Source organism: Dendropsophus ebraccatus, chromosome 3, assembly GCF_027789765.1.
Source record: "Dendropsophus ebraccatus isolate aDenEbr1 chromosome 3, aDenEbr1.pat, whole genome shotgun sequence".
In the NCBI taxonomy this organism is placed as follows: Eukaryota; Metazoa; Chordata; class Amphibia; order Anura; family Hylidae; genus Dendropsophus; species Dendropsophus ebraccatus.
Window position 1 is genome coordinate 102,181,037 of NC_091456.1, and position 16,868 is coordinate 102,197,904.

Here is a 16,868-nt window from a genome sequence, read left to right on the forward strand (position 1 = left end):
ATCTGAAAGATGCAAAGAGAAACAGGGAACTGTTCAAAAAGCCAGAATGGCAAAGGTTCAGCCAATAATCACCGCCAGAAAGTCATATTGTGGAAAAAATTTAAATGTTCTGAATAAGTTAGAATTTGCAAAGGGACACACGACTGGACCAAATAGAAATGGCACAATTTTGTGTGCACTGATGAAAGAAAAATTGTTCTTTTTGGATCCAGTGACTGTAGGCAGTATGTCAGACGACCTCCGAGCACTAAATTAGAGCCACAATACACTGTTAAGACAGTAAAACATGATGGTGCAAAAATCATGATAAAGTATCTGGATGTTTCTCATACTATAGCGTTGGGCCTATTTACCACATGTAAGGGATCATGGATTAGTTTAAATCAGAATCAGAATGCTTAAAGAGATCGTTTTGCTGTAAACTTAACCCTTTGAGGACCAGGCCCAAAATGACCCAGTGGACCACACAAATTTTGATCTTTGCGCTTTCGTTTTTCCCTCCTCCCCTTCTAAGAGCTCTAGCACTTTCAATTTTCTATCTACCAGGCGTTTAAGGAGTTAATGTCACCTGCAGCGCGATCGCTGCAGCCTGTCATTAACAGTGAGGTGCCGGCTGCTGATTGCAGATGGCCCCCACCTGCTATGCAGCACACTCCGCTCCGGAGCGCGCTTCATAGCTCAGGACATACCGGTACGTCCAGGGTCGTCTCGGCACAGACTTCCAGGACGTACGGGTACGTCCTAGGTCGTCTAGGGGTTAAAGTGTCACTGTCATTAATTTTTTAATTTTTTTTTGCAGAAATCAATAGTCCAGGCGATTTTAAGAAACTTTGTAATTGGGTTTATTAGGCAAATATGTCATTATCTGCATTCAAAAAGACTTGTCCCCCTTTCTTCCTCTCTCTCATCCAGTGCTCATTATCAGGAAATCTCGACTAGTTTACATCAGTCAGGCCCTGTCTGTTCTATGAAGAGGGGAGGGGGAGGAGGGAGATTAGTCGTCAGCAGAGAGCAGAGAACAAAGGATTACACAGCAGGGAGCTGTGTGAAAGCTGGTATTCAGAGGTCAGAGAGGTCAGTGCTGACTATCAAAGGAGATAGCCCTGTGATGTTGCTGTAAATTAAGTCTTTGTTGTCCTGTTTTGGTGCCTCATCTCTCTCAACCCCTCCCCTCTCCATAGAAAACCAAGAAGACAGGGGGGAGAGCTTCAAACTGCTTTTTCATTATAAAACTGCATTTTTTGGCTAATAAACTCAATTACAAAGTTTCTTAAAATTGCCTATACTATTGATTTCTGCAAAAAAATTTTTTAACGACAGTGACTCTTTAAATCTGTTAGCTCCCAGGCCCTACTTAAGGCACTGACAGTGCACTGTAGCTGGCAGTCCCCTTGTGAACATGTTGCCTTTTTCTAATTGCAGTGAATTGCAACTACCTTTGCAGTGAATGTCAATTATGTACAATCTCAGGCCTTATAAAGTAATGAAGAGTCAAAGAGGAGTTGTTTGTTTGTGCCACACTCTGGAAGCCTCACCACTCCCTCCTTCTCTCTCTTCTTCATGAATAATGAAACAACGGTGGTTGTTGTACAATAACGGACATTATTTGCCATTTAATAGCGGCCATCCACTCAATTTCAACAGTGTGTAAACAGAGCCTTTCTGTGTTTTCAATCCAGTCCTAATTTTGGTTGCAAAATACTGACCAAAAAACTGAGCAAAAATACTGTGTTGGAACATAGCCTTAAAAATGACACAATAATGAGAAGAAGAAAAAGAAACCCCTCTATTTCACTTCCATCTAGAGATATAAACAGAAGAATGAATTGCTGGCAGGTCTGTAGACAAGTGAGTTACCCCTAGACCACAGCTCTAACACCTTTAGGCTAAGAAATTCAACTATAGTTGAGTGTTTCTTTCAGACATAAACTGCCTACAGAGGACTGATCTGCAATCAGAGACACTGGCTGACAGCTGAGCGCGCAGGAGGCCGACAGCAATAATTAATCATGGAGGAGGGAGGAGGAAGAAGTGGTGAGGTGTGCCAGAGTCCTCTTTGACTCTTCATTACCCTAGGCGACCTGAGATTATGCATGATCCACTGCACGGATAAATTACCAAAAGGCACCATGCTTACTAGGGGACTGTCAGCTACAGCACACTGTCAGCACCTTTGGTATGGCCCAGGTGCTGACAGATTCCCTTTTAGAAGAAATGCCCTTGAAATGGTGTCGGTTTCAGCTCGACAATGACCCAAAACTCACCAGTAATCAAACAACATCTTGGTTGGAGACAAACAGAATTAAGATAATGGAGTGGGGTAATCCTCTCACCTTAATGCCATAAAGAACTTGTGGGGTAACATTGCAAATAATAATTAAGGGGGGGAACTGTGGTATGTAATCCAATCTTCCGAAACTGAAAGACCTCGTGAAAGGTGCTTGAAGTTGATGCAACTTATACAGTAAAGTTGTATACAGTTTAGACAATAAAGTTCTGAATATAACAGCCTAATATTCCCAGTGTATTTAGGCAAATAAAAGTTATTAGAACGATTTTAAAGGGGAACTCCAGGTAGAGGTTAAAAAAAATTAAACTTCTGCAGAAGCATAACACATTACTTACCTGTCTATCCCAGTTTTTTTTGGGGGGTGGAGTTTGCTCTGTTTTGTGTTTCTGTTCTTCCTGGTTTGGCATTTCGCAGAATGCAATGCTTTCCCTCATGTGATCATCACAGCCCCCACCCATCACAATCAGTAAAATTAGTGCAGCAGCTGCTTCCGGCCGGTTAGAAATGGGGAATCCTGTCTGCAGCATCAGCCTGATCTCAGCAAACACACACAATGTGAGACGGAGGCATGTAAGATTTGTCTCCTAGGGGGATAGCAGCAGGAGCAGGAGACAATGTGAATTGCCACAGGGGCCATTTTTTTTTTCACTTCCTGGATTTCTATCAGCTACCAGTGTAGCAGAACTGTACAGATACAGTAATACATTGTATAGACACATCTATATAACTTTTAATGTACTTTTAATAGAAAACAAGTTTTTCTTATCAGGAGTTCCACTTTAATGCTGAGCTACAGCATGCATTCCTCCTCCCCACCTCTTCCTGCCTTGACTAATTGGTGCACAGGGCTGGAAGCTTAGCCCTGTACATCAATAAGTCAAGACAGGAAAGGTGTGGGGAAGAAAGGAGGCATGCTGTGGCTCAGCATCACTTCTATGGCACTACAGCATGGAAGGAAATAAATTTTTTTATCTCCCTATCACCTATCTGCCTGTGTCTGCAGCTCTTTACCTGATATGGACCTGACTGGTACAGACCAGAAACATTCCCTTAAATGCTGATGTTCATGCTTTATATTTTGTTTTTTCTTTCAGGAAAAAAGACGGCGTCAGGTAGAAATTGAAAACAAAAGGCGTCAACTAGAAGATGATCGAAGACAGTTGCAGCATCTCAAAGTAAGTTTTTTTTTATCATCTCTACAGTAATGTTGCCTTTCCTAACACCATTGTACTGTATTCATATTGGCTACACAAGCTTTGTTTTTCTCCTGTGATTTTGACTGTTTTGTGATTTGGCTTACAGATAAAGCTTGGGAGCTGCTTTTCATAAGCTACCTGTTACCTGTAGAGTTCATTGATCCCTTTCCATTCTTTATATCATTTTCTGCACAAACAGTCATTGATTAGAATTCTTTTCATACCTGCACTCCAATCCATACATACCAGCTTCGGATATGCTGCATGGTACTTATTAGAGCTTTTGCTTGGTCGAACGCTTATTAGTTTGTCCTAACAATATTGATGTAAGGCAGCCTGCACACGGAACTATTATGGCCCCATTTTTGTGTCTGTATTATGGTTACAAGGCCTGACCCAACCACAAGTCATTAGCCCCGTGGTCAGGTCATATCAAATATGGTTGCAGATTTTTACTGGATTTCTACCCCTGCCCAAACAGAATCTAAGAAATAAGTTACTTAAAGTGATAAATAAGTAATAGTCCTTCTTATTTGTAGTCTAAAGCTCTAAGGGAACGCTGGCTTCTTGAGGGGGCTCCTGCTTCCACGCCTGAAGAAGATGAAGCAACAAAGAAACAGATGCAGGAAGATGAGTTGAAAACGCGGGAGCTAGAAGAAAGTATTCAGAGGTAGGTAGTTTGGCTGAGATCTATCTATATGTATGTAGAAAGAAACAAAGGAAAGCACCATAATAGAGCACACCAAGAGGTTATATGGAAAAAGTATTTGATTTATTGATGCAAACCAATTTAAATTGATTATTAGTGGCTGAAGGAGTTGGATGCAGCCGTACGAAGTCTATGGCTGTATCCATGTTTTCCAGGCAGCCTTAGGTCTGCATCTTACTTCTTTAGCCACCGATAATCAAATGCCGTACACTTGCGTTCGAATGGACCTGAACATGCTCGAGTTACGCTCCTCTCTAGCTGAGATGTAGCACAATTTAAGAACTAGGACGCAGCTATCTTTTACTGGTTGACTCATAGACCCCAATTTTGCACATGGCGACACTTAGCATAAAACCAGCCCAGATGCTGTCCTAACCACTGGCAGCATGATATACTCGAGTTGAGTATATGCTTGAGTTGCATTCATCTCTAATCTCAGCTAATCTGAGTAAGTGGGGTTGCACTGCAAACCACAAGTGGCTGCAACCCAAATCTTTCCTCTCTAATGGGGTCTGTTTTGTGATATACATAGGCAATTAATACAAACATATCTAAGGGTCCAAACCTAAAGGCCCTTTTGCACAGGCTGAATATCGTCAAGGAGCGTTGCTAGAAACACTCATTTGGCAAATAATTTACCTGATTAACCCCTTCCTGCATCAGAACGTAACTGTACGTTCTGATGCAGGGGGGGGGGGGGGTTCAGAGAGGAGTCGCTTAGCGACCCTGCTCTGAACCGCCGCAATAACAGCTGCTAACTGCAGCCTTGGACTGCGGCTATTAGCGAGCGACCGCCATGCTGGCTAATTATACATTTAAATGCAGCTGTCAAAACTGAAATTTATTTCTTACATTAATAGGATACCATTAAAAACAAGAGATAATGGCGCTAAAAAAAATGACACCCTACCCAACCCTGTAGGTGAAAAAATCAAAGCGCTATGGCTCTTAGAAGGCGAGGAGGAACATTGCATTAATTTGACCTGGACATCCGCACACCAATGACCTCAGTCATGAAGGGGTTAATATTTAAAACTTTCCACCTATAGAATCTAGGTGAACAATTTTCCTTGACTCACTACTCTACCTGCATTTTACCTAGTATTTTTGAGTGATTAAGATACAGAATGATGTTTTTGTTTAATATTATGCTTTCCATTGCTGAATATTGCAGTATTACTACTCAGATTGTGCATCATAACTGTCCATTTAGCAGAATATGTGAAGTTCTAGATTATATTGTACCATAGTTACATTAACTAATTGTTGCTTCTGCCACTAACAGAAACTGCATTTTTTTCTGTAGTAATTTACAAGATTTAAAATCTCTGTTTTTTCCATTCTCCAGGCTGGAAAATGAGATTGAGCTACTGGAGACTGGCATGTCTAACGCATCCACTAAAGAGAGCTTAGCTTCAGAGCCTGAGAATCAAGAGGTGGCTAGAGCAGACAAGGTGTGGTTCACTGATAGCCATTAGTCTATACCTTCTCCTTACTGTAACAATGTATGATTGTATAATTGCAAGAGTCCTCCACTTTGCACATTATACAGTATATGCACAATATATGCAATGCCCATCAGGCGAGCGGCTGTTACAGCAGGCGTATGCCAGGGAAAAGGTGACAATCTGCACCTTCTCCGTAGTGTTTCAGTAGTTTTGTAAAAAGAAATCCAGTAAGCTGAAATGGACAGGTCACCTATAAAACTGGGTTAAGCAAAACAATTGAAACAATAAATCAGACATATTTTCACTGAGAGAAAGTTTTTGGCACATGGTTGTTTTAGCTGCATTACAGCCAGCACCAGCCGGGTCCAAAGATAACCAGATCAGAGATCCTAGAAATGTAACATCCTAAGGGACATGGTTAACAGTGACTGCAGAATGTAGGCAGTTACATTTCTAGTTGTGCTGCCATACTATTGATACTGTTATATCTCACTGTGTTAAAGTATTACTGGTATACTGACTACTTAAAATAGCAGTATAAGCATCATCATAACTAGTTACCATATCATACCAAAGCAGTATAGCAGTATAATACCACCATTTGTGATCACCGCCATTGTAGTAAATGGAGAGGTCAATGGGCACAGCACACACGGTTTTTTTTTTTTTACTATGACATGAATTATATATATGTTTATTTCATTGGCCACAAAAACTGTAAAATAGTAAAGATTTTAGGATCTACAGTGGTATCAAAAGTTGACTGTGTGCCTAATCCAAGTGGCAATATATACTATGTTTCTTATAACAGCACCAGCTTTAAAGAGGACTTTCCACGAGTTTAATGGAGAAATTATTTAAAAAAAATAGTTTTTCACAGACAAAGATGGAAAGGAAACACTGGAGACAGCAAAGTTTCTGGACTGTAGCTCTCAATAATAACCCACATGCATCATTTCCCTGGCATACTTCTCAAACTCAACTCAAAAAAGCAATCCCAGTGGGAAGACTCATCTTCAGTAATCTAGTAACCATAACTTGTAATATTGTTCCTCTCCAGAAAGACATACGGGGACCCTTTTCAACTCTTTTAGTAAATTTACTTCTTCTGCTAGACATCTGTATTGTGCTTACCTAACTCTTTTCAGCAACCATATGCTAGAAGTTCATGGTCCTATACATTAAACTTGTACAAATTGAATTTGAAGCCTCTGCTTCTCCAATCAAGGAGCATCAGTTCAAGTGTTTAGACAAAAGGGCTTTATTAGCACAGCGGTAGTATCTGGCAGTTTGCTATTGTGTCCTCTCTATGATTTGTTGATCTACCTTCATTTAAGATGTTGCACTAATTGAAGTCCTTAAGGGAAGTATCAAAAATCAAGAGTCATCTTACAGGAACGTTTAAAGATATGACATTATGATTTCTAGGTTTGAGGTAGAATATCCCAGGAAAGTTATGTCAACAAATTGGAAACATAATTAGTATTAATTATTTTGTCATACTTCAGAAGAGTATAGCATGAATTGCTAAGATTGGCAACACATGAGTCATTTGCCACTAAAAATGTACCATAGAAAAATTATATTCTCACAGACACATGTCAACATACACTAATTCCCCTCTGTTTCTTTGCAGGCAACAGTGAACACTGCCAGGGGTAAGTTTCACAGATTTCTTTCCATTTGGCTCTTAACAGAGGTGGGTTCAAGTATAGTTTTTGCTTGACTTTTTTTCTGAACCCCCAACTACATGCCCCCAACTTATATTAAATATGCAAAAGAGTCTTTGGAGCCTCGGTTGTGAGTCACAAAACACGGGAATAGCCAGATAACCCTAGCCTGTTGCAAAGGGGTGCCTTCAGATGGGGAGAGCACCAAACCACCCTGATAGGTAGCCCCATAAGTCCCACTTGGAGTCAATGGAGACTCTTGATTGAGTACTTCATTGGAATTTTTTTCACTGATCTCCCTGAGCTCAGAGATTGCTGTGTTTTGTTGGTCGATTTGTCATTACCCCAACTAGCCAGAATCCTACTTCTAGGGCTGGGCGATTAATCAAATTAATCCTTTTAATTCGCCCCAAATTTTTGAACCAATTTGAATAAAAAAAAAAAATCATTAGATGCGGGCAAGCGGACAGTGGTGGGAGGCGCGTTGGTTGCGGCCTCCAGCTACTGAAACAGAGCCTGAGGAGGGAGAGTGCCCAGCAGCGTCCTCTGTCCCAGCTGCTGACCCGCTCCCATAGTGGGACGAATACACACGCTTCCTCCTGGCCACACATGGAAGTCCACGGAGGAGGCTGAATGGACTGAAGGATCGGTTTATAGTGTAGTCTGCACTGCCCCCCCGATCCCGCTGTACAGCTCCAGTTACCGCAGCGACACTATCACCTCATCCTTAAGTCCCTGTAGCCTCCTCCGTGGACTTCCATGTGCGGCGGGGAGGTGATATTCATTCTGTTATGGGGGCAGGTCAGCGGCCGGAGTATACACCTCCATGTGTGGGCAGGAGGAGAGCACAAGCTCTGGAGGTGTGCGCCCCGGCAGAGGGGGGTACACCGGGTATGTTCCCTCCTGCCCCGGTCTGCCCCATGCTCTCCCCAATATGCCCCATGCTCCCCCTGGTCTGCCCTATGCTCCCCCAGGTCTGCCCTATGCCCCCCCAGTGTGCCCCATGCTCCCCCCCAATGTGCCCCATGCTCTCCACCCCAAGTGTGCCCAATGCTTCCCCCCTCCCCAGTGTGCCCCATACTCCCCCCCCAGTCTGCCCTATGCTCCCTCCAGTCACCAAGTTTTTAAGGTTTCATGGGGCCCAATGCTCCTAACTATGTCCCTGACCCTCATCTGTTTCTGTACTACTACACCCTTAATCTATTCCTGTACTACTACACACCCCTCAACTATTTTCATACTACTACTACTACTACACCCCTCATCTATACCTGTTCTACTACTACACCCTTCATCTGTTCCTGTACTACTACTACTACACCCCTCATCTTTTCCTGTACAACTACTACACCCCTCATCTTTACCTATACTACTACTAAACCCCTCATCTGTTCCTGTACTACTACTACTACTACACTCCTCATCTTTACCTGTGCTACTACAGCCCTCATCTGTTCCTGTACTACTACTACACCCCTCATCTATACCTGTACTACTACTACACCCCTCATCTGTACCTGTACTACTACTACTAATCGCCTCATCTATACCTGTACTACCACACCCCTCATCTTTACCTATACTACTACTAAACCCCTCATCTATTCCTGTACTACTACTTCTACACCCCTCATCTTTACCTGTGCTACTACATCCCTCATCTGTTCCTGTACTACTACTACACCCCTCAACTATACCTGTACTACTACACCCCTCATCTATACCTGTACTACTACACCCCTTTTTCCCCTATACCTCCACTACTACACCCTACCTAGATGGAGGCATAAAGAAGATCTCCTATACTGTATGGGGGCACAGAGTACATAGGGCACATATTTGGGAAAACTACTTATATGGGGCACACAATGTGCTTGTCTACTACATGGGGCACAGGGGAGCACTGTTACATTGGGAAGCAGTTGTCTCAAAATAGTATCTGACGCTGCAGGGAGAAAAATGTTCTGTTTGTTTAGCAAAAAGAAAAAAAATGGAGATTTAAATCGAGAATTGTCCAAAAAAATTGTAAAAATTGAGATTTTATTTTTTGGCCATATTGCCCAGCCCTACCTGCTCCACACTGACGAAGGGCAAATACCCTGAAACAACTCTCTGTGGGTGGATTGATGCCTGCCTTGGTAAACCCTTGTCATGTTGCAACACTCGCAACCGAGTTAGACTTTCAGGCTAGGGATATCAGGCTATTCCCATGTTTTGAGACTCGCAACCGAGGCTCCACCGAGGCTCCTTTTTTGCATATTTAAATTTTTAGGGGGCATCAATGGAGACTCTTGATTGAGTACTTCATTGGATTTTTTTCACTGATCTCCCTGAGCTCAGTGATTGCTGTGTTTTGTTAGTCCCTTAGCATATTGATAAAATAACAGATTGCAGGGAAATGTCTGCTTCCCTATGTGAACATAACAACAGCATAGATTCTTCTAACCTTCTGTTAGTTTCCCTATAACACTTAACATTTGTATTTTTCCAATAGATCTGACGATTTCTCAGTCTCCGGCTAAGAAAACAGATAGTCCAGATATGATGAGAGCAGGTAGGTGGATATCAGACCAAGAATTACAGCATCCCATACTGTGCTGGGCTTTGCTTGGCTTTCTCAGCATACAGGAATAAGGCATGGCTAGGCACTTTTAAAGTTAACATGACATGACCACATAACATAGCCATGTAATCTGAAGAGCAGTACTTCTAAATGCAAAAATCATGAAATTCATGAAAAAACACTGAAATTCTGAGTTACCCAAATAGCATGCTTTGCATTTTTCTGGCTTAAAAGAGCTCCTGGGTTTGAGCTACATACAGACATCAGATTAAACATCATTGATCTCATGACAGCGGCAGTCTTGCTTATTGCGTGGGATTTGCATGCAACATTTAATAGTTTCTTTCTTTTTACTACTTTTTCACATGAAAGTTTCATGCAAGGCTGGGGCTATATGGGGCAATTCCCAGTTGTGCGACCAGAAACCACCTGTGGCACCACTCCATCACTCATACAAGTGAATGAGGTTGCAATGACCATGACCCTGCATTAGCCATGTAGCCCCAGCATTATTGTAACAATCATGTGACTATATATATTCTCGTGGACTGTGGCTGCTGTAAAACAAAGTCTGTATGTACCCCAAGCCGTATACAGACCATGCACAAACAGCTTCTCTCCCTGTAGAAATCATTACTCTGTATGTTGGTCCATTATACTTGACTAGATGATGGATGACCATATTGAATAATATGTATGTGTGCAAAGAAGCCTTACTGATCAGATGGACTTGGCTTTGCAGGTACAGTAGTCTGCATATCATTCTGTTCCCCAGCAGGCACCTGTGCCCATTTTGTCCCCTGATACAGACAAATATGGCAGAGGAGAAGGAAGTGGAGAAGGGAATAATACTTGTATTGCAAATGTTACTAGCATTGGAAAGAACCCTTCCACCCAGCAGCATACTGCAGTAGTACATCAGAGCCCAGCTGTGCTGATCACAGACAGGCTGCTGCTGATGGCTTTGGTTTTCTCATAGCATGAACAATATTCTGTTCCCAGTACACTAAAGGATGTGGCTGTTGCCTCTGCTCTTTCCCTGCTTTGCTGTTCTCACATTAAGCCCACTCCCTCCTGTATCTACCTACCCTTGCTTGCTGCCCCTCAGCAGGATAATAGGTGGGATTGAGGGATATTGTGAGAATTAATTTCACTGTCCTGTTTGTATCCCAGCAATGTACTCTGTGGAGATTACAGTAGAGAAGGACAGAATCACAGGGGAGACTAAGGTCCTCTCTAGCAACACTGTGCTCCCTCAAGAGCACCCCCTGCAGGGGGTCAAGGTGTATGAAGATGCACAGAAAGGTAGGGCGCTCTGGAAGTTCAGGTGCTTTTTTTTTTCCTAGGAGACATTTTAAGTAGTAAACTTTGGATTATGTCATTGAAACTGGGTTTACATTATGACAATATATGTGCAATATATTGCTCTTACACATTGGCATGAGAATATAGTGATTCATATTCATATACGTTCAGGCAGTGACCGGAAAGTGGTCACTAGTTGATTACGTTTGGGCCACTACAGTCAATCGGGCCCATTCCTGTATATGTAAGTATACATCAGCATCCAATTTTGACAGGTTGCTGATGTGTGTGTGCAAGATATTGCACAAGCATAATGTGAACCCAGCCTTAGTGCCGTATTACACGGAGAAAGCGAGCACCAGGTCATCAATCGATTGCTACTCATTCCTTGCTCGCTGTTTTTTTTTTGGGGGGGGGGGGGGGGGGGGGGAGCAGGGCACGGGGAGCAGCAAAAGGGGCTGCCCGGAGAATCCTTAGGTGGTCCATAGAAGATAGCAACCGTCTGCTGCCGCTTCTATTACCGTCGCCATTGTTATTTTGATAGGTCGTGTTTTAAGACAATGATCAGCTGACATTTTGCATGTTGACTGATCATTGCCTTTTAAAATGACCTATTACACGAAACGATTATGGGCCGGAATGACCAGTAATCAGCCAAGTATGGCCATGGTGTAATAGGTCCCTTATTTGTGCTAGCATAAGTAGCGTCCAGTTGGTTAAACTTTGTTGAGCATAAATTTCGATAATTGTGTGGCTCCTCTGCATTTCTCTGAATTATTTTCTTTTATTCATGAATACATTTTGTACTGTTTTCTCTTCATTTACTTTATTCCCCAACACTTATTCTATGATGAATTATAAATTTGTCCTGAACATTACATACTGTGTAATCATATATTAACATTTTCCTATACAGAACTGTGGAACCTAGTTCTGTATATAAAGGCTATGGCTATGGCTTTTTAGGCTATGTTCACACACTCTATGTTCACACACTCTACGTTCCCCGTGAATGACCGTTGTTTAACATTTTTTACGGAATTGGATTTTTGATCATGTTCATAAATTCCGGCCAAAGGTAGTGTTGAACAACGTACATGCAGAACGGAAGTTGTTTATACAGCATGTGAACATAGCCTCATAGTTATCCTACCTCTTACATTTGCCCTGTGCACAATACTCTATACATGTTCTTTACAATCTTTTTACTTTGTCTACAGTTGTACATGCAGTGAGATCAGAGGTTGCAGCTCCTAATGATACAGTCCACCAACTCAGTTCAACAGAGGTGGAAGATCTGATTCACAAAGCAGAGGAAGCAACTCTTACTGAAGTCTCTTTGACATCAGATGAAAAGACCACAATCCAAAGAGCATCTCCTCGAAAGGAAATCCCTGGTGTACAGGCCCGACCTCCTGAGACTTCTCCAGGCCCAGAGCAACCAGTAACCATGATTTTTATGGGATACCAGAATGTGGAAGACGAGAATGAAACAAAAAAGGTCCTGGGTTTAGAAGAGGCCATCACTGCTGAACTGGTTGTTATTGGTGATGGAGACCCTCAGCCAACTGCTGATGGAGATGTACCAGAAAAGGCACAGCACCCCCCTAATGGTGCTCCTGTAGAACCTCCCAGCAAGAGTGAGAAGCCAGAGACCAATGACACAGCAGCACCCAAGAGCGGAGAGCAGGATCTGACTATGAAGAAACAGAGGTGCAAGTGCTGTAGTGTCATGTAAGCAGGTGAAGGTAGGGCAAAGGTGTGCCTTTCCTCTAACCCTCATACACCATAAAGCCTGAAATTGGAGGTTGTACTTTACCATAATTCCTGGATGGAGAGCTACTACCCCTAAGCCTTTAGTTTATAAAAGGGGTACTCTTTCTATCCACCTCAGCCTTTGAGGGAGTCCCCTCCATGATCCAAAACTTTATCGGTGGTCTCCTTTCTGCTATATAAGCGTATGAGATCTGACAGGACATTCTCTTTAACCACAAATAAAGTGGGTGATATTCATTCTATACTGAATTTGCAAGTTCTCAGACTGGAAAGGAGACTTCCATTCACATCACCTTCAGATTTATTGAGAGGAGCATCATACAACTAGCAAGTGTTCATTATTCTTGGCTATATTTCCTCATGGTATTTCCTTCTGAAGAACCTGCAGCTCTCTCTATATATTATGAAAGCTACTGCCATTTTTTATCAAGTGAATAATACATATAGTGACGGATCTAGTAGATGCCCCCTATCTCCTCTACCTCCTTTGATCACTTTTATAACCACCAACCTGAACTGTTGAGAGGGAATTTCATCAGATCTGTAGGTTGAACACATAGACAGATGGATTAAATGCTGGGTACATGTGGGATTTTTCCGATGAGTTGTTACAACATTGGGACATTTCAAGAAACAGTGTGATAAAAGAAGAAACAAGGTCAATGCAGCTCATGAGTCAATTGCAATTCTGAGAATTTCAATTGGTTTACATTTTATAATATTTAACAGCAGAAGGATTAAGATCTAGCAATTTGGTTTGCTCATTTATGAAAAAGGAAGAACAGATATGAAGTTCCCACTGCTACAGATTGCCATTTATTTCAATAATAACCTAAATGTATTAACAACTTAGAAAGAAGCTAAGTAAATGAAAGTTAAGATGGATTGATGGCGAAATTTTCTATTCTCAATGTCAGTGTTTAGTGCGTACAACTTGCCTCGTGTTAGAATCCCTGTGTAAGGTCCGACATGTCATTAGGAATGTGCTCCAGTGTGTGACAAGGTTATTGTTACCAGTATAGTTATTTGAATTGGTTTTTGTGTTTCATTAAGAGTGAAGTCTGGAGATGTGATATGGAAGTGTAGCTTTATTTTTTTTATCCCTTAGCTATTGTATATGATTTCATATTCTGCAAAACATTGTATTCATGTGAATAGAGAGTTGCTGCAGGTTCTACTGATATCCCCTAACCTTCAGCCTCTAGCCTTTTATCTATGACCCTTGTATGTTAACTGTGAACCCTACTACCTTGGCTGACTGTGTGCCCATAGTGTGGGACATAACGCTGGGTGGAGCCCATGGGCCCCAGCTGGACTTTCAATATATTGGTGCCTCTGTCTCTTGCTCTGCCTGCCTGAAAATTACCCATATCCAAACCTCCCCTACCTACATTTCAACTGTAAAACATAAGAAAAAAGTAAGTAAATAAAATGTGTCATTTAATCTCACAATGCAACATGGTTCATGTCTCAATGACTAGGAATGATGAACGTGCAGTATCTTAAAGGAACTCTTAGGCTATGTTCACACAGTGTTGTTGGATCATGATCATTATTTGAGGCTGTAATTATCAAAAGACAGCTGTTTTCTTGTGTCAAAATGACAAAACTGACCATATTGTTGTGAATCTGCAGGATTTGCTGTATGTTCCTAAGGCATAGTTCACATGACAGTAAAGCCCCTATTACACGGGGCGACTGAGGAGCAAAGGAGCTCTTGCAGTGGCAGTGAGCGGGGGGTGCCAGGGAGAGGTGCCGGGAGAGCCAGGGAGAGGTGCGGGGGGCTGTCCGGGTGATCACTAGATCGTTCAGGCAGCCCATAGCATATAACAGCGGTCTGCTGCCACCGATCCTGTTCCACAGAGTGACAGCAGCAGATCGTTACTATATGAGCTGTTTGTCTTTCAACATGTTGAAAGACAAACAACTATAACGATCTGCTGACATCGTTCATGTCGGCTGATTGTTGTGCTATCACATGGGTCAATTATCGGCCGTAACGGCTGATATCGGCCGAATACGGCCCATAATCGATCAGGATTTCCTAGATAATCTAGAGAAAACCTGCAACTACTTCCCAATACTGATGCAAAATACTAAGCAGAATACTGTTGTGTGAAAGTGGCCCAGAAGAGACAAGCTCAAAGAAATCTCCCATTGACCTGTTGCATTTTGGGCTGGTAAACCTCTGAAGATGGTGGGATTTAGTCAGGGGGCCAGGCTTAACAATCTTTGTGTCCTGTTGCAGATGGGTCAGAGCGGGGAGTCTCCTGCAGCAACCAGTTGTCTTCCATTTAGATACAGTATTGTGAGGAAAAAAGGAAGAGAGGGATGATTTAGTTTGATACACAGAGAAGATATTTTTGCATATAGTTCTCAGTTTTAATAGCAATATGGGACATAATAGGATTAAAAAAAATATTCCCCTATAAATAAAAACTCATTCGCCCACATTTACTAAAACTGTCTAATTCTTAGTGCAAGCAGGCAGACATGAAGTGTGCCAGATTTATCAGAGTAAGGTCCCGTTCAAACTGAGCAAAACCGGCAGAATTCCTTAGCGGAGCTCTGTCCTGCAGTGAGTGAATGGGAGGGCACGCGCGTCTGCTTCCGCTGCTCTCCGCTCAAAGAATTGACATGTTGCTTCCTGGTCTCCTCCTGCCTGTTTCCCACTGACTGCAGTGAAGTTTCTAAACCAGTCTCTGAAGGACGCTCAGCCAGTGACTGACCCAGACAGGACAGCGCCACGTCCATTGGATGGATGAGGGTCCTGTCACTTCAGGGATGAGTGTAGTAGCTTCAAAGGTGGTTGGTAAGCAGGGAACAGGCAGGAGGACACTGGGAAGCGTGGACAGGTAAGTATAGATCTTCATTATTTTCTATATATTTTAATCAGCCTCCAACCGCACACCCATTACACGCAGCAAGGATTTTTTAACATGCTGAAAGACAATGATCTGCCGAAAATCCTTGGCTCCTCGGCTGATTGTTGTCTGGTGATATCTCCCAGATTCTGCCTGATTGGGCAGATAATTGTCCCTTCTAACAGGACCCTTAGTTTGCTTAAATGTGTCAGAATTTTTACCAGAAATTGGTGTCATTTTTGCCACAACTAAAGACAAGCTACTTTTCTTTGAAGTCACACCTCTTTTTACTGAGGCCATGTTCGATTTTCAGACCTGGCTTAAAAGTGTTAACAAAAGTGCTGAAAATGTATAGTAAATTTGGTGGCAGTCAAATGGGAGAGCTTTTGGCAATTTGTGCAATTTGTGCCAAAAATGGTCTTCGACGACTTGCACCACATTTATTATGAGTTTTAAACTTTTTCTATATACTTTTCTGCTGGTCTTGAAAAGGGGATGTGGCCTATATAAAAGGGACATGACTAGAAAAAAGAGCAAGTGGCTTAGAAGCACCAAAAAATGTGTCAAGCTGACACAATTTGATAACTTTGGTACATGAAGACTGTCTGTCTAGTTTTCATTGTTTAGAATTAGACAGTTTTAATAAATATGGGCCACTGTATACGCACAGTTTTAGGATACACTCATGTTAGCCACATGACATCTATATAAGCAGCTATATCCAACTACTGTATCAGTCAATACTTTGGATACACCTGACTAAATATTGGTTTCTCTTGATTAAAGGGGTTATCCAGCGCTACAAAGACATGGCCACTTTCCCCCTACTGTTGTCTCCAGTTTGGGTGGGGTTTTGAAACTCAGTGCCATTGAAGTAAATGGAGCTTAATTGCAAACCGCACCTGAACTGGAGACAACAGTAGGGGGAAAATTGACCATGTTTTTGTAGCGCTGGATAACCCCTTTAAGAGACATTTTGAGTCAAAGGCTTCTGGCTTAACATGAACCAATCACTAGGAATTTCCCTCTATAGCTACTAGCAGTGGC

The 16,868-nt window shown here is 42.2% G+C and overlaps 1 protein-coding gene across 3 annotated transcripts in view; it reads left to right on the forward strand.

The window, feature by feature from the left end:
* The window catches only part of PALM (paralemmin), a 65,159-nt gene extending 50,750 nt beyond the window's left edge, over window positions 1-14,409 (forward strand). For 2 of the 3 annotated variants that reach the window (XM_069964459.1, XM_069964457.1), the window contains exons 3-9: window positions 3,385-3,465; window positions 4,026-4,156; window positions 5,544-5,649; window positions 7,280-7,301; window positions 9,808-9,867; window positions 11,050-11,181; window positions 12,402-14,409. In XM_069964459.1, the coding sequence (XP_069820560.1) occupies window positions 3,385-3,465; window positions 4,026-4,156; window positions 5,544-5,649; window positions 7,280-7,301; window positions 9,808-9,867; window positions 11,050-11,181; window positions 12,402-12,919 (1,050 nt within the window). In that variant the 3' untranslated portion in view covers window positions 12,920-14,409. The remainder of the gene's footprint in view (window positions 1-3,384; window positions 3,466-4,025; window positions 4,157-5,543; window positions 5,650-7,279; window positions 7,302-9,807; window positions 9,868-11,049; window positions 11,182-12,401) is intronic. The other variant, XM_069964460.1, reaches the window with a different exon arrangement.
* The last annotated feature ends 2,459 nt before the right edge of the window (window positions 14,410-16,868 follow it).